General features: G+C 39.5%; 1 protein-coding gene across 3 annotated transcripts in view; it reads right to left on the bottom strand.

The window, feature by feature from the left end:
• Positions 1 to 23427, bottom strand: part of ARHGAP28 (Rho GTPase activating protein 28) — a 76049-nt gene extending 52622 nt beyond the window's left edge. Inside the window, exons 1-2 of one of the 3 annotated variants that reach the window (XM_048938528.1) lie at positions 23390 to 23427; positions 23036 to 23298 (exon numbers count right to left, since the gene is read on the bottom strand). In XM_048938528.1, the coding sequence (XP_048794485.1) occupies positions 23036 to 23166 (131 nt within the window). In that variant the 5' untranslated portion in view covers positions 23167 to 23298; positions 23390 to 23427. Of the gene's footprint in view, positions 1 to 23035; positions 23326 to 23389 lie in introns of those variants that run through there. The other 2 variants (XM_048938529.1, XM_048938527.1) reach the window with 2 other exon arrangements.
• Positions 23428 to 26355: the final 2928 nt, after the last annotated feature.

Raw genomic sequence — 26355 nt, 5'->3', positions numbered from 1 at the left:
AAGGTGAGATTTGGTTGCATGTGGTAAATGTGAAAGCAATCCAAATCCATAGCAGCTTGCTGCCTGTGTGGTGCAGAAAAATGCAGGCCAGGAGGGAGGGGAAGAAGCAAGACCAGGTCACCTGCAGCAATACGCATTAAGCTTATCCTCTCTCAGGCTGCTGTCAGCAATTAAAACTCTTCCTGTGTCACAGTAAGCACCAGGTCATCTCATCTAACACTAGATACTGAGCTGGGATGTGTGGGTTAAGGCACTATGAGCCATAGGTTCCTAGCAGCAGCCAGTGGAAAAGAAACCACCTCCAAAGAGAAATTCAGCTCAGCTGTGGATATCTGCCTTGCTGTCCATAAGAGGAGAGGATAGTGAGGTTCTCACAAAGAACTGTTAAAATCTGGAGGTGGTTAATTGCTCACTGGGCATTTTGTATACTTGAAAGCAAGGGAACAGTGAGCATCTCTCTGCCATGCCCCTCCATTTAACATACCTCCAAAATACATTGTTTTACTGAACTACAATTTAAATAAATCTTTAAGTTAAAAGTCTTGCCATTAACAATTTAAATATGCTTTAAAATATTTTATTTATTTATTTATTTTCTGACTGTTTCTGGATCAGCACAAGGGTGAGTTCTAATCGCAGCTGTATATGAAAAATAAACAGTGGTGAACTCATATACACAGGTGTTCTACTGAAGCTGGCAGGGATCTGAATTACACAAAGTTCTGCCTGCACTGGTATCTTAATTCATAAAAACATTAAGGTTGGAAAAGAACTCTAAGTTCATTTAGTCCAACCATCCACCTGCCACTAATATTGTGCACTAAACCATGTCCTCAAGTACCACATCTATACGTTTTGATTTGACTCTGTTTCATGATCAGTTAAGAATTAGTTCTGCGCTATTCGTTGTACATACGGATAAAAGGATGAAATATTTCAGCAAACATACTGAATGTCATACAACTGACAGTTCTTGATGTGGCTTCATTCTATTCTTTATTCAAAAATTAAATGCTAAGAAATAAAATAGACCTCCTGTTGACTCCATTTTATGACTGCAGAAATATATAGGTTGTCCTTACAATGAGACAAATGCCTAACCTCATTGTTACATCTGGATGTAAAAGCCAGTCCAAAACTATTAAAAGTGTCAGGGTTTTGGCCAAATGAGTAATTGAAAAAAATCTTCATCTAAAGTTCATCTGAAACAAAGCCATTTTCTTCTCACGTAGAAATTCAGAAGAACAATAAACAGTTTGATCTCAATGATTTTGACTTTGTTTTACTTCTCTGTTCAAAATTAAATCTACATAAATTAGAAACAAAACAGTTCATTTAGAAGATGTTGCAATGGTATGTTTCAGCTTTTTCTGATTTTGGCTTCTTTTTTTCTTGGCTTAAAAAATGCTCTGTAGGTTATTCTGATCAACCCAACCCAAACTTCTTTCTCCCTGAGAAAAAATATTCCTTTCTTTTTTTGATCCTGCTTCTAAATACAGTCTTCTGTTTTAACAGGTCACCGCTGCTGGGGAATTGCTTTGAGGACTTGTCTAACTGATGTCATATGGCAAGCATGAAAATAAAACTACAAGAAAGGAACTGGAAGAAATATTGTTGGATTAATTATTCTACAGAAATTAAACTGGCATGATCCTAATCGTGTAGTGGTTTCCTCTGAAACATGACTTCTATTTCCAGGGTCTCTACATATTGATCTATTCCAGCTGCTAGTGTGCAAAAATCAGAGGCTCTTCTCCAGGCTTTTACATTAACACTGAGCTGCATTAAATACACATGCTCCAAATCTGGCTTGTTTTTCATGATAGAAGAATGGCAATGTCCTAAGACTTAATAAGTGATGTATTTTAAAGCAGCAATTCAGATAGGAAGAAGATATTCATGGCCTGGCAGTCCAGACTTGACCTCAGCTCCTTAGAAGCCATGAAAGATTAAAGGATCTTGGAGGAGATCTCTGAAGATCTGCTTCTGTCTGGACTTTGACAGGGGATCTGTAAAATCTCTTACCTGTAACCGTGATCGATTAAGATTTAATTGTGATCTTAGCCGTGACTAGGAGGACGTTAATTTATGAAGTAGGGATTTTTCAAAAGAAACTATTTAACCTCAAGACCATTTAAACGTAAAATCAGCCATGCAAGAGAAGAGGGTTTACAGAGCATGACAGAAGAAAGATTGTAAAATGCACAATGCTGATACACGAAAGCTGTGGAACAGAAAAATCCTCCCAGTGCCTGTAGGAAAGAAGAGTTTTGTTTTGCAGTGTGCCTGCACTGCTGGCACTGAGCTGATTTTCAGAAATTAGCTGACATGGCATTCTTTATCTACACTAAAGCTTAGTGTCGGCTGTGAAGGTCACCTTGACAAATGAACTTGCCCAGTGGAAAAAACCTCCTCCATGAGTAAATTAACAGGAAGATCCTGAGCTTGTTTTCCAGTGCCTGCTGCAAAAGCCACAAGCCAGGGCCATATGTATACTGGAAACAGTATGTGGAGCCATGTGATTGGGGAGTAATTTTTTGTGATGAATTTACAAACATTGGATTTTTTTCAAGTGAGTCTCTGATTTTGCACCTTAATTTTCAGCCAGCTAGTGATGTCCTTCTGTCCTATGAGAAAAGCCTCTTTCTGCTTTCATTACTGAATCATAGAGAGGATGCTATTTTTCCTAAACCCAAGGATTTACAAGACACTTCCCAAAAGAAGTGACTTACTGTCCTTTAGCCATTGTTTCTTTCAAAGCTGAAGAATTCCGTTGGAAGTGACCTTCGAAGAACAGTTGAACTGAGTCCAACTGCAAGACTCCTTCAGAGCTAACCAAAACATCGGGCATCAACTACCTTTCAAGGAAGCCTGTTCCAGCACTTAATGATCACCACAGTGAAGATATTTTTCCCAGTGCCCAGTCTGACCCTCCCCTCGTGCACCTTTGTGCTATTTCTGCACATCAAAAACAGAACAAGAAGGACCAGAAGTGAAAGAGTAAAAGGACAACAGTCTGTTGAAAGAGTCACTAAATTACTGAGTGAGGGAGAAATGATGAGTAAGAAGCTGTAACAGTCACATGGCAAGAAGATAAGGAAAATCATTGCTTAACAGTATACCTGAATTGCAATATATTGTTACTGAGAAAGAAGGATCCAAGCTGATAGTCTGCAAAACTGCCATTGCTCATCAGGACCAGTCTTTGGCTTTTGCTCCTTCTGCAGCCACAGCATCACTATGTTCCACCTTTTAACCAAGGTTGACCATGAAGAGGCTTTTCTAGATACAGTTTGAATTGGGCAGTGATGTTCCGACCCTTAAAAGTCATATCTTTCATTGATCCTTCCCTTCTTTACTTTTTCTCACCCCAAACAATCTTTCCAAGCTGATCTTTCTGTCACTTCTGCTGTTGCTCCATGGCTTTGGCACGTAAGGAAATGTCAGAGGTAGGGTTCCTGCAGTCTAAAATGATTGCCAGCATCTCTTGGCCAAAAAAAGAATATTCATAACATATGATATGGGCTAAGGGTTCAAAGAGTGTTATAAAGGGTATGGAAAACTAGAATTCATGACATCAAGGGCTGAAGGATTACTACAGTTTGAAGAGAAACAGAGGAACTTTGTCTAAAGCCAAACAAAGCCAAGCAATGGATAAAAGTTCTAGCTTACAATTGCCAAATATAAGACATTTGTTCTCCCTTCAATCTTTAGATGTTAACCAAGCACTGCTAAACTAACTACATTTAAACCACTGTAATATATTTGGGATATTTTTATGTTAACAGATGTTCTTCACTAATGTGACTTTAAAAGTAACTGTAACTGCCAAATTACTATTTGGCCAGTTACCATCATTTTAAGAACTGAGATGAGTTTCTTGTGAGCATCTAACAGTCCATCAACTAGTTCACATCTTTGTGGAAGTGAGGATTTAATTTAAATAAAATGTCTTACTAGTTTCACCCATTAGGTAATGCTAATTTAATCAGCACTTTTATTGCATTTTACTTGAAGGAGACTGTAAATCAAGATATGTGTTCCAGTAAAAGGGCTTTGAAAAAATCCTTAACTAAACAGTCTGAAAATTCTGCTGGATACTAATAGAAAAAAATTTGTTTTACTTTGTATACATTATTATGGCTCTGAAAAAGTTCAATCAATAGCAAATGTTCAATCTCCAAAGTTCATTTCTTCAAACAGAAACATACACAAGGCAAAGCCATATCTAATTACCATGTATAACATAAATATTGAGTTACTCTAAGGTTTTATTAAGTATTTGACAAAAAAAGCAAACTAGGCTTGGCAGTCAGGCAGAATTTGAGAGGCCAGTCTTGTACAATACATCAAAAAAGAGAGCAGAAGAAAATAAAATTTAATTAGCGAGTGTAATGAAGGAATCATTGTTAATCATTCTTCACTGAGAACCATCACAGCCATTTCAACATAATGAATAAAATAGAAGAGACTAAAAAACATTAGTACGAAATAAAAAACAATACATGAAAAGGAGCCACTCAAAATTCAACATACTACTATTGTTTACCATTGTCGCAATTCAGTGACATTAAGAGTGACAGGAGACACAGATCTCCCTCACTTGATTTCAGTCTGGAGACCTAACAGATCCATGAGGGACAGGACTTGAAACACCCAGCATAGCCTGGTTTCAATAGCAGTGCTCACACCAATTATACACAGAGACAACAATTCTATCATAGATTCATAGAATCAGTAAGGTTGGAAAAGACCGCTAAGATCATACAGTCCTGCCATCAACCCATGATCACATGAAACCACTGACCCATGTCCTTCAGTCCCACATCTACCCCTTTCCTGAACACCTCCAGGATCAATGACTCCAACTCCCTGGGCAGTCTATTCCAGTGCCTCACCAATCTTTCTGAGAAGACATTTTTTCTAATACCCAACCTGAACCTTCCCATGCACAACCTAAGGCCATTATATCTCATTCTAAAATTGCAGTGCACAGCACAGCCTATACAGGTCTGCAGTCACCTGCCACACTTGCTTAAATGCAGCTGAAAAGCCCAAGGTCCATGTAATCAATATCACCGCCCAAGTGCCGGTGGTTGCCCCCGCTGGGCTTTCTTGCAATAGAAATGCTAATTGTGACTTACAGAAAATGTTGGATCTGAGGAAAAGATTTTATTTGAGGATCTCAGGATGTCTAAAATTTAGGGCCATGTTGTGGTAGGGCTGATATTCTAGTGTGCTGGCTCAATTCCAAGGTACGTAGAGACTTGTTCGTATAAGTCATAAAATTTTTACTGCTTACACCACCTCTGCTCATGGCATTTGTTTCATTTCTCTGTGCAGTGAAAATACTGTTATTGTTGTTGTTGTTATCATGCACTGGAGATCTGAAGAAAAAGCCTCCTGAATGCTGTTGCTTTGTACAGCCACACTGAAAAAAGCTGTTTACCGTAAGTACAATGCGCTGTGTTCTCTGGCCATGTCAGGCATAAAAGTTTGTGCCCCTAAGACAGCAGCATTTCAGAGATGGAATTCTTTCTCACTACATAAACTCAGAAATGTAGTGATATAAGAACAACTCTTATATATAACAATAATAACAACAAAAAACCAGTGCCTTTCTCATATTCAAGTACATGGCAATTTTAAAGCTGTTATCTCATGTCCTGCTAGGCATAAAACTAGTGCTCTGATCCAGAATTATTTCTAGCCCTATAGGCTATGGATGTATGTGGGGATATCTAAGCCTTTAATTTAATCAACAATTGAAGACTGTGATTTGTCTTTCCCAGGCCCTAGGCCAATTTTATAACTGGAGAAAAGAGGTGAATATTTCCTTTATTTGTATTTTTATTTCTGGCAGGCTGCATACAAAATCTACCTGGTAACATTTTGTTGTGAGGGACGTGGAGAGTGAGCAGAGATGCGTAACACATGCACACATACATGTATAGACGCAAATGAGTACGAAGCATGGAGAGACCATACTGTGGAAAATGATGTTATTAAAGCACCAAGTATTGATTTCTAAAGCACTACATAATGATCTTCTCCTAGGGAAACCGAGGAAACTTAACCCTAAAACAAAAGACTTGAGCAAGTTGCCGTGGCAGCAAGAAATGTATCTGCTTGCTTTGTCATCCCTGTCTAATTATAATTTTAAAGCAAGCTACACATCTGGCTCTACAGTTTGAGAATTTGCTTAGTAATAGTAACTTATAACTATTCTTCACGATGATTCAGTGTTACTGGAAAGAAAAGGAGGGTGAGTGCCTGAAGTGCTTGCTGTGGTGACAGCTGGGTTGTAGTTATGGAACTGAAGTATTTCATGCAGGGTACTCTGTTAGGCACGTCACAGAGCCTACTGCTCTAAAGGTTTCCTTTGATTTGATTTAACAGCCAATTGCCCCTGTGGAATATATGATGACAGTGCGTAAGGATTTATTACAGTCTCCTTTCTCCTTTGCAGCTGAAGTTGTCATTTTTCACAGACAGAGTGAAAGGAGTTTTGAATAACTCCAGGTAGGACAATTGTTCAGTATAAAATATTGTCCTCGGTGGGGTCTATACTGGAGTTTCTTGAATGGAAAACCTTCGGTCTAACCCTGCCTGGAGATGACTGCTAAGCTTAAAAAAGCAAAAAAGCGGGGGATAGGATGGAAGGAAAATGGAAGTCAGAAGCTAGGCCCCAAAGATGAAGAGGGACTTTTAAGAAAGCAGAAAAACTAAGCAAGGGGTGATTCCTAGAGTGCTTGGCACTCTGTCCACTATCCTGTGAAGCACTTAACTTTATGTATGCTCTGGAGTATGCTACAGGGAATAGTCAGAGCGCTACATACCCTGCAGGATCAACCTACAAAAGAGGAGCAGACATAAAGCAGATGGCATTGTTAGCTTCACTGTGTTAATAAGCTGATTAGTTTGCATTTTAATCTCTTTATCTTATTTTCACCTTCCTTGTTTTTCCCTTTTAATATAATGATCCATACATACACTAAGAGAGCAGGGCAATGTACCAGTCATTCTCCATGTCCCCTTTTCATGAGCATGGAGTGAAAGCAGGCACTGGGAAAATGGATGCTTTTTTGTCACACAGATCTGGCTTCATCAGCAGTGCTTGGACAAGGACCATCAGGAGTACAGAATGGCTGATGAAGGGAGAAAAACACTGACTGTGTCATCTAGTGAGTTCCCCAAGTACATGAAGCTTGTGTATAGTGAGTGTACCACCACCTCTGAGAGCACTGGTGTCTGTGGCAGAGTTTATTGTGATGCCTTGTGGCTTTTCTGGGGGATGTGGAGGTAGGGAGACTGAGAGGGGAGAAAAGGAGACAGCTGTGTGCCAGTTCATAAACTGGAGTAAGACTCCTGCACCCACTGAGGCCAACTGCCAGTAGGCAGTGAGAAGAAAGGTAAATACTAGCTGCTATTCCCTCTCCTCTCCTCTCCTCTCCTCTCCTCTCCTCTCCTCTCCTCTCCTCTCCTCTCCTCTCCTCTCCTCTCCTCTCCTCTCCTCTCCTCTCCTCTCCTCTCCTCTCCTCTCCTCTCCTCTCCTCTCCTCTCCTCTCCTCTCCTCTCCTCTCCTCTCCTCTCCTTCTTCTTTTCCCAAGCTCCTGGCGTTCTACTTTTTCCTTTCCAGCACAATGACAGCTATCTGCAGAACTTCCTCAGACCTGAATTTGTGCAGTGGCCAGCTTTTATGTGGATGTTTTTGAAATTGAGTGTTGCCCAACTGGATGCAGCCTTTGCTGGAGCTGGAGCCACTCTTCCACAGGCAGCCAGCACGTGACATGCTCTGCTTCTGCACTGCCAACACTAGCAAGACACGGTCATTCAAGCTCAAGACTCAGCTCTGGAGACTGATCACAGCCAGTTGGTCAGCTGCCAGTCAGGTTTGGAGTATTTCTTTTGCACAGGCTTGCAGACATCACTTCTGCTGGAGCTGTGGACATGTGTGGGCTGAAGAGTGAGATTCCTGAGGAAACTTCAGTGAACATTTTAGCATTCAGGCAATTGGAAAAGGAGCTGGCAGAGGCTGTATGGCCTTTGTTTTCATGGCTGTATTAATCTTTTCCCTGTCTTGGAGAGAAATCCTAAATGAACTTAGCACATGTTCTCAAACAGCTTTCTTTCTCCAAGTAGTTTGTACTGCAGATTCAGCAATTATGCCAGTGAAAAGCTAATATAAATCAAACATATTTTGAAGATGGCGTAACATACTCATTTGAGTGAAGATGCCTGATGCTGTGTTATTACTTAAGTTAAGAGTGATTACTGAGGCCTAGAACTTCTGAGATATGTGGATGAAATTTTTTTTCCTGTCTCAAAAGGTTGTGGTGGAGACATAAAGAAAGCATTAATGCATCCCTTTTTCCATACTCATGTATCACCCCCAGAAATGATTTCCTTGGTAGTAATTATGGAGTTATTTTGGTCCAGAGGAAAGATTTTCAGATGCACCTAATTGTAAGAACTTTGAGAAATAATAATATTGTTACTACAAGAAAAGCTCCTGTGTGTCATCTGAGCCACTTTAGCTATCAGGTATAAGTTCAGACCACAGCAAATGTGACATTATTCAAAATTATTCTGCCATGAGAGGGGTAAAAGGTTAGTTAAAATATTTTCTTGTTTGCTCCATCTTAAGAGCAGGTCTCTGGATGGTTACAAAATCTCACATAGATAAGTTTCAGTTTATTAAATCACCATAACTTGCTTGTATTTCTGAGTCCTAATAGATGAAGTAGTTCAGAGTTATCTGAGCACCAGATAGCATCTGTTGCATTGCAGGGAATTTGGCAACATATGTTTTATCAAATAACGAACAAGTAGAAACTAAACCATTTTCTATTCATGATTTGCTTATTTCTCTAAAGTTTTCTCTAGAAAACACTAACATAAATGTAGTTATCATAGCTCCAGGAGGTTTACAAGTCTGTAGGCAGCTATTTTGTTTGGTTTTTTGCTACACTTTTATGTCTGTCATAGGCTGAGCTACAGTTCTTAGGACAGCCAGAGGAAGTTTTCTGGTCTCACTGTAACATTTTGATGCAGTGATCTGGACTGGGAGATGGATCAGAAGGATCCCAGGTCACTCCCAAGGTCATATCCACAGTCAAGCTTACGTGTCATTTGGGTCTGTCCTTCATGAACTACATGACTGATTCCCCCAGTTGTCCATCCATTACAAAGGGACAATTCTGCCTCATATACTAAAGAATATGAATAAAGAATATATGAAATGGACTCAGCAAACACTACAGGAAATGGGATGAATGCCACTAAGAATAAGCTCATGAGAAAGTTTATATCCAATGAAAACAAAACAACAGCTACTAAATGGAGTCACAAATTTGCTCATTATTTTTCTTCTATTAGGGTTAAAGAGAGCTCATCTATCAAAAGGTGTTCAAAGTGTTCCTTCCTTGTCAGAAGGTTTTCTACAGTATAGGTACAAGTGTGCAAGTAAGGAATTTCCTCCAAAGATATTATCTGATTGACTTCTTGATGCAAAATAAACTGATTTCATTTTTGTTAGACAAACATTGTAGCATGAGGTTGCAGCTAACCAAGAAGCTGCTTTCTTATCATAATTTCCAGTGAAGCAGGACTTTCCTATTTACATACTGTATAGGATAATAGTAAGAACTCAAACACAGTGTAAGAAATTACTCAATCTTAGGCATTTAAAGAATTACATAAAAGAAGTTTACATGCTTAACTTTAAAAAAAAATAATTCCCATCAAATCCAGCATATTGAAAATTTATATTCTTAATGCTTTCTTTGTTGAAATGCCTGATGACATCAATGTGTTTTCAGTACATGGTTAGTCTTCTGAGTAACTGCTCTGATTTTCAATAATCAGATTTTCCATATAATAAATAATAACCAATAATAAAACTTTTCAACAGCTTTGTTTCCAATAATTGTATGATCAAATCAGTATTTTAAGTAAAGAACCACATCAAATCAACATGTTGAGTTTTTATTTAAAATGTTCTTCAATGAAAGAAATTTTCATGATCTTCCATCCATTTTCAGCATGTTTCTTTATCCGCTACTTCATTGCTTGGTAATGGCAGATTGTACTCACCAAGATCTTTTCCTATGATGTCAGACATGGCTCTATTTCAGAGATTTATTAATCAAATTTTTGTTGATAACAGAAATGCACAACATAAAATTTATTCTCACAGCAGAAGCACTAAAATGAATGCATGGTTGGCATAAAAGTAGATTTTAGATGTTTTTAGTCTGACTCATGCATTTGTTATTTCATTAACTAGTAGTCACTGTATCCTTCATTTTAAAGTTTTCAGTTCTTTTAGATTTTTCTAGTGATTAGAGGATTCCTTGGTTAAGTTGCTGATTTGTTGTGCTAATTCTTCTTTTCATAAAGCACACAGTTCAAAATTATAAATAGGAGGATATAAATCTCTACCAATCTTCTCAACTTAGCCCCCTAAAAATCAGATTTCTGTCCATTTAAATAGATAATTATGGTCAGAATCAATTCAGTGAATCATCCCTAGGAGATAAAACATCAACTACAAAAAACCAAAATACCTTCCTAGTTCTAAAAATTCTACAGAACTTACTGCAAAACCACAGAAGAGCAAGTCAGCAGAAATCAACAGTGATAGAAAAAGCATAGAGAATACTGCAGGTAGAGGGAAAATTCCACAGTTTGATACTCACAGAAATCTTAAAATTCTAGTCACTTCTTTCCAAAGGATAGCTGCATATGAGGCACAGACACAAACAATACATTCTTTGTTACCTGTCCGCATGTCTATTTGAAGCCTGCTAAAGAGCAAACTTCTGAACAGTTATATAATGACAAAACAACATGATGGAAAAACACATACATGATTTTGCATCAGCTCTTTTGCTTTCTGAAGAACAATTCCCACGAAGATGGCAATGCGGAGTATTTGCTACTGTTAGCTTTGCCCAGTTTGAGCTTTTATAGCTGCTTGGAGATTCACATCATTGTATTTGATTTCAGCTAATCAAGCACACAAGTGAACAGGAATGCAGGCACACAGCACGGTAAAAAACACAGAAGGAAGTTTTTTCAAACAAAATTCCTGCATTAGACAGCAGTTCCAGTGATGCAATCAGAAGAGGAAGGAAAGTCTGTGTTGCTTCATTGTTTTGTTTGGATTTTGGGGTCCAGTATTAACTGGTGACAGTATTTCCATTTGTAAGTATGTTGTTCTGAGGGCAATCCAAAAAAGGGTCTATTATGAATCTAAAAGAGAAAAATCCCATTGAACTTACTCACTTTTTCCATCATGAATGACCATTACAGAATTGCCCACTCTATTATCTTTCCTGTGTAGTTCAGTAGGTTTTGGCTGAAGTTTATTGTTTTTTATCAAAATGTCCTATAGCTGCAAAAAGTGGATCCAGTAGAAATGTGATCTCAGAGAATGAATTTAGGAGTTTTTAAATAGGAGAATAGAATGAATAGCACCAATGACCAACGAGGACTGCAAAGAGTATCAGGAAAATAGAGCTGACTACAGAATACTAACACTTATATCTTTAGAGACAATCCCAAAGCCTGCTGCAGCCAAGAGGAGTTTCGGATCTAGCCTCAAATACTGTGAGATGTCAACTACCTTATTAATAAGCCACAGATTCAACTCTCTGTATCCTTCGCACTTCAACTGTTAAATCAAATGTTCTCTCTGCAGGCATGGCTTATCTGATTGGCTGAGCACACCATGTAGTTCTAAACAGGATTTTCCAATTGGTACATACAGAGAACTGTATCAACTCTCTTGCTTTGGATAGCCATTTTAAATGTTTAAATGTTGGAAAGGCCAATGGTGGCAGAAATATTTGCTTAAGCAAACAGGATTTTTCCCAAACAAAATACATAGCAGTAGTCTTGCAAAGAGAGTGAATTCTTTTCCTCACATGTAAAATTGATGTTGAAGATCAAGAAGTTTCCTCCCCTTTGGTATGAATATGTCACTCCTCCCAGAATATGCAATCACGTGCTGTTCATTGTTTATCCTTAAGGTGTATTCTTTGCCTTCAAATTTTATTCAGAGGATGCTGAATTTGCTTTGCTATAACCACATTATGGGGAATTACTCATTGTATAGACTGTCAATAGTGATGGAAAAGTGGTATAAAAATCAGTTTTTAGCTAAATATAGATCACAGAAAAACATATACCCCAAAAAAACCACTGAGCTTATCATCTTCAATTATACCAGTTGCTTAAGTATATTGGTGTCAGAGAATGGTGTAAGACTCTGTGAAGATGGCCAAAGCCATAAATATCAGTTTTCTGTAAAGATATCAAAACTCTTTCCACTATCTCTTGTCCTCCTGGTTGTTTCTAGTACCTGATGCAAGTTCTGTTCATTAATTTCAAAGATGAATCCGATAATTAATGAATTCAAACTCTTCAGAGAATGCCTATTTAATATTAACTGGTACTGCTACATCAAGTGAAGTTGTGAGATGTGGCCCTCTGTAGACTTTATGGGAGTTCTATAGATATGCATATATCACCTTAGTGTTTATCCTATTTCTATTAAAACAGTTGCACAGCCCGAGGTCCTCTTTCGGTTGGATAAAATGTAAGATCCATCACAGTGATAGAGACTCATCACCAGTACTCTCAAAGGAGGTAACTTAATCTGGCTGTCCACTCCACTGATATAATTAGGAATGCACTTTGTCAGCCTTTGAGGCTTTAACTACAGCTGGCTGGGTTTGAGGCAGTCTCAGAAACCAATCTGTTCTTAGTAATACCATTGCCTCCACAGAATTACAGACATACTTTCAGCAGATATATCCAGCTAACTGGTGAATGATGTTTTTCCACCCACTTATGCAGTAGTCAGTGTCTGTTTTAGCATAGCTGCAGCCCTGGATTAGTGCCTTGAAATGAATCAGAAACCAAAGGCTGCATTGACCACTCACGAATAAAGGTTATGAACCTTATTTACCGTGTTTGAATATGTCTCAATTCAGCTTGCAAACATCACCATACTCCTGATCCAGCAGATGAGATTTAATCAGGAAAGAGATTCTAATGGATAGTCAGATGCTGACTGGCCTATCTATTGCTTAAGAAATAAATGATATTTCAAGCCTTATTCCCTTGGAAAATCAGATCACCTCATCCACACAGATTGGATAAACTGGGGGAAAAAAAGTACAACCTAAAGTAAAGTATAACCTGCTTTTTTTTTTTTCTTCTTTTTTTTTTTTCTTTCCCCCCCACGGTGTTTTGCTGTGGTAGGACTCTGATTTGCACAAATGAATGAGATATTCTGTTATGATTTGAGTAAGTAAGATAAAGTTTCCCCTCCAGTCTGCAAAATATTTGAGAAAAATGCAGCGGTGTTTTTCACCTATTTACTTTAAGCGTTTAGCCCTGAAAATAGCCAGCCTAACCTATTAATCAGCAGACTGGCCTGTTCAGAAAAACATACTCTATTTTTCTTATCAGTCCAGGAGCATTAGTCTAAACACTTTGAATTCCAGCCTCCAGTGCTGTGCCAGGAGCTGGAGAAGGGGGTCAGAAGCCATTGTGGCAGTGCAGTGCTACACCCATTCACTGGCTTGGGCACAAAGACGTGCTAATGCAGATAGAACCTGGATGGAGACAAAAGAGGCTGGGTTTGCTTGCAGCCACCTCATAAAAAGATGTCCCAGATTCCTATGGTGTAATCATTATGTGGTAATTCACTGTCTATGGATATACTGCCTTGCTAATAAATGTTATGGTGTCAGGCAACTTTTTGACTTTTTCACTCTTTTACGTGTTTCCTTTTTGCCTGTGATAGGGACTTTCAGTATCAGAATGCAGGCATCATATCTGGGCTTTACGTACTCAGAGAGCACAGATTTAAGTGTCTTGTATCTGAGACCAACCAGAAAGAACTGTGAATTCAATAAAAAATGCTATGCTTCCTGCTTGCTTCAGTAAGTCTCTATTTAAGTAGAAGTTTAACCCTGAAAAGCAAAATTTGCTGTATCTTCTAGAATTCTTGATATCACTAACACTTTCAATTAGAGGCATTCTCACTACCCACATGAATACCATACCCCTTGTTTGAATCTGAAAAGAGAAAATGGGCCTTGAAGGATATCCTATGACAATGTACACTGCATACGTGACTCATTGTTGCATGACATATAGCAATAATTAACTGCAGATTTACTAATGCTTAGTATAGACTGAGGCAAACTGGTTTGGTTTGCATGGTCTTACTGAATTTCGGAGAGTGGCAGAGTTAACTTCAATCCTGGCATAGCTAGCCCTTAAAAAAAAATCCTAACTAAAAAAAGCTAGCACTGCTGGAGTAAATTAAGGCTGCAACGCATCTTGACCACAAGAAACAGCTGGAGAGTCAGTGTCCCTCCCAAAAATCTGTGGTGTGCTTCCTAAATACAGAACATGAAGTTTTTGGATGCTGAAGACAGCTTTTCAGAAAGAGACACAGTAGTTTCATTTGTTTGTTTATTTTTAATTTCCAGTCTGTCAGAGGCAACAGATGGCTTGAAGAAATACAACTGAAGAAGACTCAAGTGAGTTTTTGTCTTGTGGTCAATATAGTTTTAATGCTTGCTGTATATTTTGTGAATTGCCAGTGACGCATGGGTTACCTAAATTTTCATGCTCCTTATATAGACTTGTGAATACTGTAAGTATAAATTAACACTTCCAGAAACCTCATGTTTTCAGTAATGTTCTCATTAAAATCACATTGTTTAATTGCTTTTTCTGATTGAAAGTGAGGAGGGAAGAAAGAATGTAAGCAAGGTAGGAGAAAAGGATTGCTGCAATCATCAGGGATGGTGAAGAAATGCATCCTCTGAGTGAAAGTTGCCTTACACAAGGTGGGTGTGATTGTTCCAGCAGGAGACTAAGGACTGCCACACATTTAAAAGTACTCTCTCCTCTGCTTGACCAGCTGTCCTGGCTTCCTTCTGCCTACCGTCTCTCCAAAAGCGAAAACTTTCAATGTGAAATCCTGCTGTTGTCTGAGTACAAAGGCTTCCCTTGTCTCTGTTCATCAGGATAAGCTTGCTGTTTTCCTTTCACTTCCTTGCACATGCATGATCTGGGCACCATCTGGCCTAGAAATGGTCAAGGACAGCCAAGTCTGCAAAACATCTTCAGAGAATGCCCTAAGCTCCCTTGCTTCATGTTTCACCTATAGCTACAGCACAGATTTTACATTTACCTCCATTACATCCAGAGTAATGTTTAGAACTCAAGTTTTCAATATATTTCAGTAACAGAGGGAAGTATTTAAAAAAAAAAAAAGACAGACCTAGATGCTATTTTTTTTTAATACCTTTAAATAGATTCGTCTTTTCTTCTTTAGCAAGAATGCTATTAAATAGATCATCAGCTTGAGCTGACAGAAGAGGTGTAATGAAATCAGTCATTGTTTGTAAGCAAAATTATAGACAAGATATATGAGTTCTGTTGGCTTGATCCCTTCTGCAGTGAATTCAAAGATAAAGTTTCCATTGACTGTACCTCTCCTTAGTAGACATTAACTAAATCATTGGGAATAAATAGAGCTTTTATCCCAAGCTAGGTTTCACAGTAGGGTTTATTTTTGACCTTTTATTAGAGGAGAATAAAAAATCCAGATGATTTCAAGTAAGGGTGAATGCTACAACTCTCCAGGTCTTGCTCTCATGCGCAGTTAACATTAAAAAGGATCTGACATTCTCACTGTTAAATTCCCTCTTGACCACTAGGTATGATCATCACTGGAACAGAAAGTAAGCCTAAATGATATTTTGTTCTGAGGTTTTATTAGCCAGAGGAAGAAAATCTGATGTGGAGGAGGTTCTCTATTACTTCTGCTAGTTTGCACAGACTAAACCAGTGTCTGGGTAGATTCACTAATTTGCAGCATTTAGTAAGCAACATAGTACTTAGCCAAATTCAGCCCTTGCAGAAATTTGTTATTCCTTCTCCAATTGGGATGCTAATATTTTTAGTCTTTTTTAGTCTGTCTATTGGGATGCTAGTATTTTTCCAATTAGCTGCAGTAATATATGAGGACTTACAGCTTCTTCCATCTGTGGTGACAAGCTGTGAGAGTGACCTGCTGACTGATGCCCTGAGGCTGGGCCAACCGATGTTGGAAACACAGTTCCCCAGCTTGCCTCTTGCTCTACTTGTCTTTCATCTGGTAAATGATGTTAACACAGTTGGACTTCACCATCCAATATAATTTTTCAGTATACACTCCCTTCTTTTTCTTTGCACAGGCAGGGGCTATTCTACTCTCTACAGAAAGATTTATCATCATTACCTTGCTCATAATATGCTCAGAGCAACTCCTGCAGTAAGAAAAGTTAAAAATGTCTTGTCTAGTGTTCAGGTGGAAATATATTAATGACAAGGAGAGACTTCTATCTCTCCTTTGTTATGCCTTCCTCTGTTTAAACCTTCAGCATATGTCCATCCTACACTGGATGATTTCACACATCTGAAAATCCCACAGGCTCACAGTAGCTGAGCATTACACATAGCATCCTAAATCAGAAAACAGCCGCCTTCGAACAAACAAGCTGATAATGGGCTCTCTGCTTCAGTGTTTGTTCCGCTCTCTTTCCTCAGAGACCAGAGGCTCTGGCGGTGTCTGGAAAGTTAACAGATACAGGCAGGGGAGGAAGAAATGAATTACAGAGCTGAGGGTTCCTTCACAGAACATCAGTCTTTCCCTGCATTAATTACAAGGGATGCCAACTCAAGCACTTATGCTGACCTCAGCTAAAGCAGTCCTTCAGGGTAATGGGGACTCTTTTTCAAACAAACTGATTTAAATCATCTCAGCTTTTGACTTAAAAATCACCACCTTAAATATCATTTAGAAACCCTCTGCTGTATGTCTCTGGTGGGACTTCAGGGTCAACTGTAAATGGTCCCACAAGACAGCATCCTTTGGTAGAGGTTTCTTTTCTTACTACTTTTCTATGCACATAAGAGGAGAATCAGACACTTCTTCATCTTTCCCTTTCTCCCCTCTTCCTTCTGCTCCTCTTTTCTCTTTTTGACTCTCTCTTCAGAGTCTCTGGCAAACACAGGAGGATGTGAAGGACCACAATGGGAACTGTTGCCACAGGGAGAAAAAGGAGGAGGCCAGCAAAGGGGCCACCTAAAGAGGATGGATGCCTGGCTTCAGTCAGTGCCTTGAGACATGACCCTGACCCTCTTCTCCCAGTTCTTTCAGACTCCCCCCCTCCAAGTGTGATCTGAAGCTTGCACAGAGCACAGGCCCTCCCCAACAGCAGATACACTGCCTGCCAGCTGGAGCAAAGCACCACAGAGTGGCTGCTAATACCGTGGTTAGCCAAATCCAGGATGTTAACTTGATCACTTGCTATGGATACTCAGCACTACTTCAGGATGTGTTTCTAAATTTGTACAGTGCTAACCAGATGCTTTTCAGATTCCATCCTACCTAGGACTTTTACTAGTAATGCATAACTGTGTTTTGCAGTTTTCTGCATATTAACACAGAATTATTTTGATCTCCTGAGCAAAAGAACTACTTTACAGCTCTTGATTCCTGGCTATTTGCTGTGCCAGTACTGTCAATATGCCAGATGCAATCTGAAGATGTCTGAGTAGGGCACATGGGGCTCTTAGGTCTTATGCTTTTTGCAGGCAGCTCCAGCCCTGCAAAAATCAGAGATAAGTGACTTAGAAATGAATGGGGCAGCTGGCTGAATGCTCGACCAAACAAAATGATCAAAGGGACAGTACCAGATGTTTCCCATCAGCTCTGCATATGGAGGTACCAGGGAGAGCAGCAGGAGCACCAAACTAAAAAGTAACCAGAGAAGCCAACTTTAGTTTCATCCATAACATGAGGAACAGGCTATAAATACTACATTCCTCAGTGAGGCTCCCAGAGGACATTCTGTAGGTATTTCAAAAAACCTACAGGAAAAGTGTGTCTACTATTGTCTGACTTATTTATACGCATCCTCCCACTAAATGTTTCATTAAGAATTATCATTCCTGACATCTAAAAAAGTATAGTATTAAAACCATATTTTAGGAAGCTGCTGAAAATTATAAAAACTCTTCATTTTTCCACAAAACATACTTCTTGCGCAGTCTGTGCCAGTACAATATTTTCCTAGACTACTGTTACGCAGTTTTCTTTTACCACTTTTAGTACATTTTAAATTTTAATTTGGTAAGTTTTGAGTCCAAGTCGCTGCAAGAGGCCCAAGCCATTTCAATATTTACTGTAGAAAAGGGGCCAGCTTTTTATTTTTGTCTTCTGGGGAAGTTTATGGTAGAGTGAGATAAACATCCAAAATAGTTAAGGTTGTTTATCCTGCATCACTTAGAAGACATTCTTGACATCGTTTGTATACAACTGAGCAGGGGAGCTGCTCAATCAGTCTGACATAAATTAAACCCAGATCTCCCAGCCTTAGGGCATACAGACCTTACTACAGTGTGATAAATTCTACTGCTGTCGGGATGAAACCTGAACTGCTCTTTCAGTTCCTCTTGTTGCAAGCCAAATTTTTGTGCAGAAGGGCTTCTCTTCTAGTTTTATTCCTTTCAGAAATACAGTCATTATTTCAGGGCACTTTACCTCACACTGACATCTCTGTAGCATCTTGGGGCTATCAAGAGGGAATGAACACTGCAGAAGGATCTGGTGCCATGCTTGTCTGGCATAATGACTTTGCTATTGACCCAAAGTCTGGAAGTCCTAGACTTACAGAGCAGGGACCCTTGAAGCTGTCAGCAAGTAATTCAAGGTGCTACAGAAATTTCAGAATTTTTTCCTGTTCTTATTTGAGTCTCCAGTTTAGAGATGCCTAGAAAGCCACTCCATGCATGCTGAACATGAAGGGTTTGGACAGGCACTTCCCAGAAACAAATGCTTGTGCCAGACTTTCCCTTGACTAGGAGAAAAGCTAAGCAGAGCTTCTGGCTGCATTGCTTAGTGGTGCTGAAATCCATTCTGTCCTTTATCTGTGTAGCATGTGCAAAAATTTGTTTGTGCATGTAAACTCTCCTTGAATTATTTTTTTATTATAAAGAATGTTTACTACATGCATAAGCAGCTTGGTGTACCCTTTAAATCTGATCTAAACCTATTCTGCAGGAACAAAGCCTGTTAACAGTGTGCCTTTTCTTTCCTCTGATTCTGACCTCGTGCATATCCAAGCTTAAGCCACTCATTGCAGTAGAAATATTTGTGATTATCAGTGCCGGATGAGTTCTTTGCTGATAGATATACCAGTAACAAATGGGCTGAGGAACTCACTAACTCATATTTGAGTCAAGGAAAGCTTGAGGATGATTCACTCAGGAATGCTTTGTTCTACCCTAATTGCATAATTACTTTAGAGGGCTCACTGGCCATTTGGCATAGAGGTCATTCCTGTTTCCTTTGAGCACAGGAATAACTCCTCCTAGCTTCTCACTTCTAGCAAGCAGGACAGAAAGAGATGTGACAAAGACATACGGCTATGGCACCACTTCTCTGTGTAATTCAGGTGCAATATTTGTACACAGCTACTAAGTACTTCAATCTTTGAAGTGAGGTTGGAAAAATGAGCAGTGATAAACATAAAGAAATACTGGCACCGTTGCACTGGGACAGTGTCTGCATTGAAAGGAGTAGTGTGATATTCTGAAGTATTTGGTACGGGTACTGTGGCTTCTGAGTTCTAACAATGGGGATCAAAAGAAGTGAGGAGAAGGTTACAAGCACAGGAGCCTTCCCCACTGTATTCACATGCTGTAGAATTAGACTAACTGCTAACTGTGAAAGAGAACAGAGATTGCTCAATATCTACTTCTCAAAAGCAATAAATAAATAAATAAAATAATAATAATAATAATAATAATAATAATAATAATATGGACTCTGTAGACAACTGCAACCATATAAAGCAGCTGACAAAACAAGCGAAGGGACCAAAATGTTCCATGAGAAAAGTGGATAAATGCATTTGCAATTTAACGTAAACAGAATGAAAGAAAGATTTTGATGGAGAATTATCCTGGACATCTGACAATGTCAGCAGTGCTGTTTTCAGAGATTGCCCCATTTGTGGAACTGGTGAAGTCTGTGGGTGGAAAATAAAGGTCTATACAAATGAATGATATAAATAGCTGTGGAGGAGATAGGTAAATATAGCTATCTTTGGTCCCCCAACACTCCTTCATTCTGGAGAATGCATGGAATTGGTGGTATCTCTCCTTAACCCCTTTATTAATGTTACAAAACAGTAAATTTGAAAGCTAAAGTTCTCCCTTTGCAGATCAGTAATGGCATCACCATGTTGTCAAGTTTTCATTCTTCTCTCATATTTGTTACACCTATGAAGTTATTATCCATCTTTCTTTGCATACTGGTGTATCTTCCACTCAAAGTAACTCGAGCACATCTTCTATCCTCATTACAGTCCACTGTCAATATCACCTAATATGTAACTAGGCAGATACACTCCCCTTTTGCTGGGTTTGTGAATGAAAATACTTGTAGTTGCTGTATTTTGTACTGTTACTAATGATGTACAGGTATGTTTTGACATGCACACAGGATGTCTCCCTGATTGGCCCTCCAAGAATTGCTGATGAATATGAAGCCAAGTGGTCTGAAGTGTTGTTACTTTATTAGTGTAAATTCTGGTGTCCATGGGTTTCTCAGCTGCATACTTCAGTTGGCATGAACGTTTAAGTCACTGATTTATTTTGAGGTTCATGATAGGTACCTAAATATTTCCTTTTTTTTTTTTTTTTTTTTTTTTTAAATCTTTAAATAGTAGGAAGCAGAACAGTTTAATGCCGACAGAGGATGCATTAGCTTCCCCTTCTGTGAGAAACCTCTGCTTAGAGAGTTCCCAAACTGAAAGTGTTTTCAAGAGAAAAAATAACTGGAAGAATCTCACATCAAAGCCTGGGCCTGCTAAGTGGAGTTGTTCTTCTGATATGAGTGGAACATTGCTCCAAAGTTAGAGATATGTAGTGGGGAGATGAAAAATTTTGATACTTAAACTGGGAAAGAACCGATGGGTGGCTTCTCAAATAAAAGGCTAAAATTCAAGGCTGGTTTTGTTCTTACAGATCCGTATCTGAAGTATAGACTTCATTAGAAATACATCCAACTAAAACCAACAGGCTTTGGGTCCTAACTTTTTTTGTTATCAAACAAAAAATGGACAGCACCTCTATTTGCTGCATGATTTTTCAAATGATTCTGCTGCAGTTGAGGAACTCCATGCTATAGTTTGAGTGGCTGCCCTGGGGATCAAGGAACAGTCTACAGAAAAGCTTCTTGCATTAGGATGGCAGCAGGCAAAACTATACAGAAAATGCAGTCCAGGAAAGACTTCTTTGAAGATGAAGTAGGGATTAAATGAGAGCCTATTTTACCATTTGCTAAAATACCCGGTGCATTTGCCTTCGTGGACTCTGCATTCCAGTGGACTGCATGCTGGGTTAATAAAATCCCCCTCCTGAACAGCCTTTGGAAACTCAAATGGTCACCGACTGCTCATATGGCAGAATTTGGCTATGCTGTTAGACAGCTGCAGGAAGCCAAGGACAAGAAAGTGGGGACAGCACCAAAATGTTATGAACATATACATATACAGAGAGAGACACACGGCTTTGCTTTTCAACAGGAGGTTCCAAAATATGTTTCTCATCAGAATGCCAGCATCCTCTTTTTTTTCTTTCAGGAAGAATAATTTTCACTTCTGCTTTTCTTAAGTGATACTTATGTGATTTAAATTCTCAAACGCTCTGGGCTTAAGTTTCAAAGGCATTCTGAAACAATGAGCACACCTACCAGAAACACTGCAAAACACCACATTTCCATTGCTTGCAGACTTAAAGGAGGCTCAGTTTAGCATTCTTCCTTGGGGAAGAAATGACATGTTCCCCACTAACTCAATGCCAAACCACTGCTTTCTGATTTGAGTAACAAATGCCATTCTGTCTGCTTCTAAAAGCCCAGACTCTGTTTCTTTTCTTAACATGAAATTGTGTGTTTTGGTACTGCTCTCAAACAACAGTTTAACAGAACAAAGGACTTATCTTTATGAGACAGCCAGGGAAATACACAAAGAACAGGAAGATGCAGCTAACCTAAATAATGACAATGAAAATAAAATAGCCATCGGGCTATAAATAAGCAGCATGAAGTAAATATCATTATTTTTGTTAACAGGAGACATAAACTTAAGCCCTGGAGACACGTCTATTTTTTTCTCAGATTTCAGTTCTGGTTTCTTTCAGTCTCGTCACTGAATAAAGTTTTCTACTTTCTTCAGCTTTTTACAGTATGAACTTCCACATCACTTCTACTGGAGCAAACTGCACAGAACAACCACTTATGTTTAGGAGAAAGGTCAGACTTGGGGCAATAATGTTGCCCAAACTCTTACTTCAACTGTACAAATGCTTGCACTCATACAGAGAAGGGAAGCATACACACAAAATAAAGTTAATTAAGACAATACTTAGTTTCCTGCAACACAAAGGAATTTTCTTATTTAGACTAGGTCTCTAATGATGCAGTCTCCCATTGTGTGTATGGGGGTGTGCAAAGCAGCAACTGCAGCCCCACATAAAGGCGTGAGCTGGAGCTGGTGAGTGAATAAGGAAGGAATCAAATAATCACCTAAGCCAAACCAGGATGAATTTTCTGGGACCCAGCCTCAGTCACTGCAGCCTCCTAGCTTTCCTAAAGGACCTGAGTAGATGCCTGGCTCACGTGCCAGTCTTGGGATTCCCAGGCGGGAAACTGGCTCAATCTGTCACTTCCACTGTTTAAAGCAAGCACTTGAATTTTCCACTTCCAGCCATGACCAGCAGTGCTGGGCTGAATCACTTCCCCGTCTGGAGGCAAGCAATGTGTGAGAGCAAAGTGCCAACCAAGTGGCCAAGCAGTGCTCTTGGGCTGCCTCTGCGCAATCAGTAGAGCCCGCAGCCCACCTGGGTACCACGTCAGGCCACTGCACCACTCCCGACCCTTGGCCTTTACCTGCTGCCAGGCGAGCGGCTAGAGGGGATGTCCTGCACGAAGCTCTGCTCCATACCCGGGATCCTGGCGGGGCTGTGGGGGTGGTAGGCTGTCAGGACCACGCTGCCCGAGTCCTTCATCTCCATGGTCATAGGTTCATGTCGGTGACAAAGGCGGCCGGTGAGGGCTCCTGTCAGGAAAGCAGCGTGTGCCCTGACCCCACTACTGCCTCTCACCACTGTTTGCTGTCAGGAGAGCGGAGTAGCCTGGCCGAGCAAGTCTCCCTGTCAGGAAAGCTGAATTAGCATATATTCAAAAACACCGCCCACAAAACAACCCACAGGGAAGTTACTGCGTCCCTAGGAAACCAGAAACCTGAGATAATCCTAACACGGCTCTGTGCGAGCGGAGTGTGGGGGGGAGCTTCTTGCTTTGTTCCTTTTTGTTTCAGAACTCATTTCTTAATATGCCTCGTGCTCCCAAAATAGGCACGGAGAAAGGAAGTTGTTTGAGTGGCGAGTGTTACTCAAACATAAAACATGGTTTGCCAGGACTGACATTAGAACCACAAACACGAGAGGCTCGTGAGCGCTCTATTTAAATAATCACAAAAGAGTAACCTTGATTTCCTATATGGCAGATAATTCCTGTAGCAGGGGACTGCATTTGCGTTCTGAACAACAACGAAGCTCTCATTTTTGCCTGAATACCGCTGTGTGCGTAATTAGAAGGGCATCGGGAAATGAGAGAATCTGTTTTACAATAGCTTGTGTTCATCTGGAGCAAGTCCATAAATAAATACACTCTAAGACTCTTGGGTTTTTTTTCAGGCTTACTTGTGATCTTTGAAATGATAATTAAATGTTTTTGTATGAAAGGAAACAAACAAACAAAAATATCAGGGGACAGGAATTAACACCCAGAAAGAACGGTGTAGATAAAATGAGGAAACTTACACAGCCCTTTATTTTCCCAGCTTGCTTCTTTAGTGTTTTTTTTTTTTCTTTTTTTTTTTTAAAAAAATAAAAGTCTGTTCCTGAAAAGTATTGTCCTGCTTACAAAACCATAGGAAGGATGCTCCTAATTTTACTCTAGAACTCCACATACTGCTTTACAGCGAAAGCTCTTAGGGCAGCTTGTGAGGATGTGGGTGAGACAACAGCCCCACAGCTGCGAATGGCATCCCCAGCACACATACAGTGCAAAACACCAGTTGGGGTCTTCTTTCACACCTCCACTTATGAAGGAGTGCACTGCTGAAAAGCTACCCAGATTTCACTAGCAGTCTCTCCAGATGGTAAGGTAAAGTAGACAGATTTTGAAAGGCACAAAAATGATTCATCTCACCTCCACCTTCCCCATGTGCTTTTTATCCTATCTGGAGGAGCATGACCGTTTTGGTAAAATAGACTGCCACAATTCATGTAGGCAGTGCCCAAGTTAATTTTCAATTAGCCAGCACAGGACACTGATAGCAGTATGCTTGGCAGCATTTCTTGCCAGACTCACCCAGGAAGCATAAATATTTGAACATTCAGAGCCTCTAGGCTTGCTCTTGCTGCACTGTTAATGTGTCCTGGATTAAATATTATGAAGTCAGATTGCACGGCATAAAATCAAGGCTGCTTCTGTGGCAGCACAGAGGCCCTCTCAGAGCCCTTGGGTGGCCATATAAATATGTGGAAAGGGAAGGATCTGAACTAACTTCTGAAGTGTTGCCTTCCACCAATGGCATCATGACCATATCCTGAAGTGTCACCACTGAGGACTGCAATGAATGCACAAACCAGAGAAGAGCTCAAGGTGCTCACTAATAGGAGGGAGAAAATGATAAAATTAGGGTGTCTTCATGTGTTTGAACTCTGTGGAGCACTGACCAAATATGAGGATGCTGTCTTGCTGCTAAATGACTAGTGAGGCTGCTGCCAATGTCATTTATTCCCTCTCTGCAGTGAATATGTTTCCTTCCTGGATGAGGAAGTAAGAATCCCACTTCTTGGATAGAAGGGGAGTAAATGTTGTCTGAATCATAGAATCATGCAATCATTAAAGTTAGAAAAGACCACTAAGATCACTTATTCCAACCTTCAGCCCACTGCCACCATGCCCACTAATTGTGTCCCTCAGTGCCTCATGCTCATGACTCTTGAACATCTCCAGGGACTGTGAGTACACCACCTCCCTGTGCAGCCCATTCCAATGTCTCACCACGCTTTCAGAGAAGAAAATTTTCTTAACATCCAGCTTAAAAAAAATGTGGAACACTTAACAAATTTGTGTGTCATTTACTCAACTTGTCTGCATGCAACCTCAAGAGTCATTCTCTACAATTCACACCAAGAAACTAAACATCTAAAGAAAAACATTCACCAAACACCATCAGGAATGAGGTAAGCAACTTTTAGGAGATTAGGACAAAGTACTGGCTACAACTCCAGGGAACTGTCTTTTTTTCTCCTTTTCCTATCATCATAACAATAGGCTTTCTTCAGTATCATCAGACAACAAAATGATGTCTGGACAGTTTTAAGCTAAGGGTAGATAAAACCCACACTCAAAATATCAGGTATTTTTTGTACTGTTTTAACTACATCCCAAAATACAAAAGAAATAAATCAATACTCTTAGAGAGTATAGTTACCCTCCCAATAATAGAGTACATATATATAAAGAGGCCCACATTTGTTAAGCGGGATTTTCTCTCCAAGAAAAATAGACATGGAAGATTTTATTTTGATATTTATAAAGCGATGGTGCACAAACTAGATGTTTGTATGTGAATGGCAGGCTGTTTGGCATAACTACAAATAGGTATTTTTTAAATTCATCAGCCAAAATACATATGTCAAACTGAGAACTGAAAATATTTATATGCATAATGGCTCTTGGGGTTAGATGTCTGCATATTACTGAAAACTGAAAATGATACTAAATTAAGCAGAGATAGATATCAGCCACTGAACAAAAGTTTAACCAGACTAGTAATACAGCCATAAGAAATGTGTTTAAGGCTGGGTGGGCAAGATTCCTCCTTCAGTATTGTCTGTGTAATTTTGGAAGTTAAAGGAGAGTTTACACTCTTGTCTTTTAGAGAAGCAATTAGGAAAATATTTTAGTCCAAAATGCTTGTGTTTCTACAGTATGTCATTTCATAATTGGTCTTGGTGTACTTAGGACTATAGTACATCTACTTGTTTTTTTGGGTAACAGGTAGCTCCATAGAGCTTCCAAGTGCTCTGGAAAAGCCAGTTTGCTGTGAAATTATGCTTGTAGGATTTTTTTTTTTTTAATTTTTATTTTTAAATCTGTAAAGTGAAGTTAGAAGAAGAAGAGCTGTAGGG

The sequence above is a fragment of the Lagopus muta genome, chromosome 3 (assembly GCF_023343835.1).
Source record: "Lagopus muta isolate bLagMut1 chromosome 3, bLagMut1 primary, whole genome shotgun sequence".
NCBI classification, from domain to species: domain Eukaryota; kingdom Metazoa; phylum Chordata; class Aves; order Galliformes; family Phasianidae; genus Lagopus; species Lagopus muta.
This window is presented reverse-complemented; position numbering and strand designations above follow the sequence as displayed.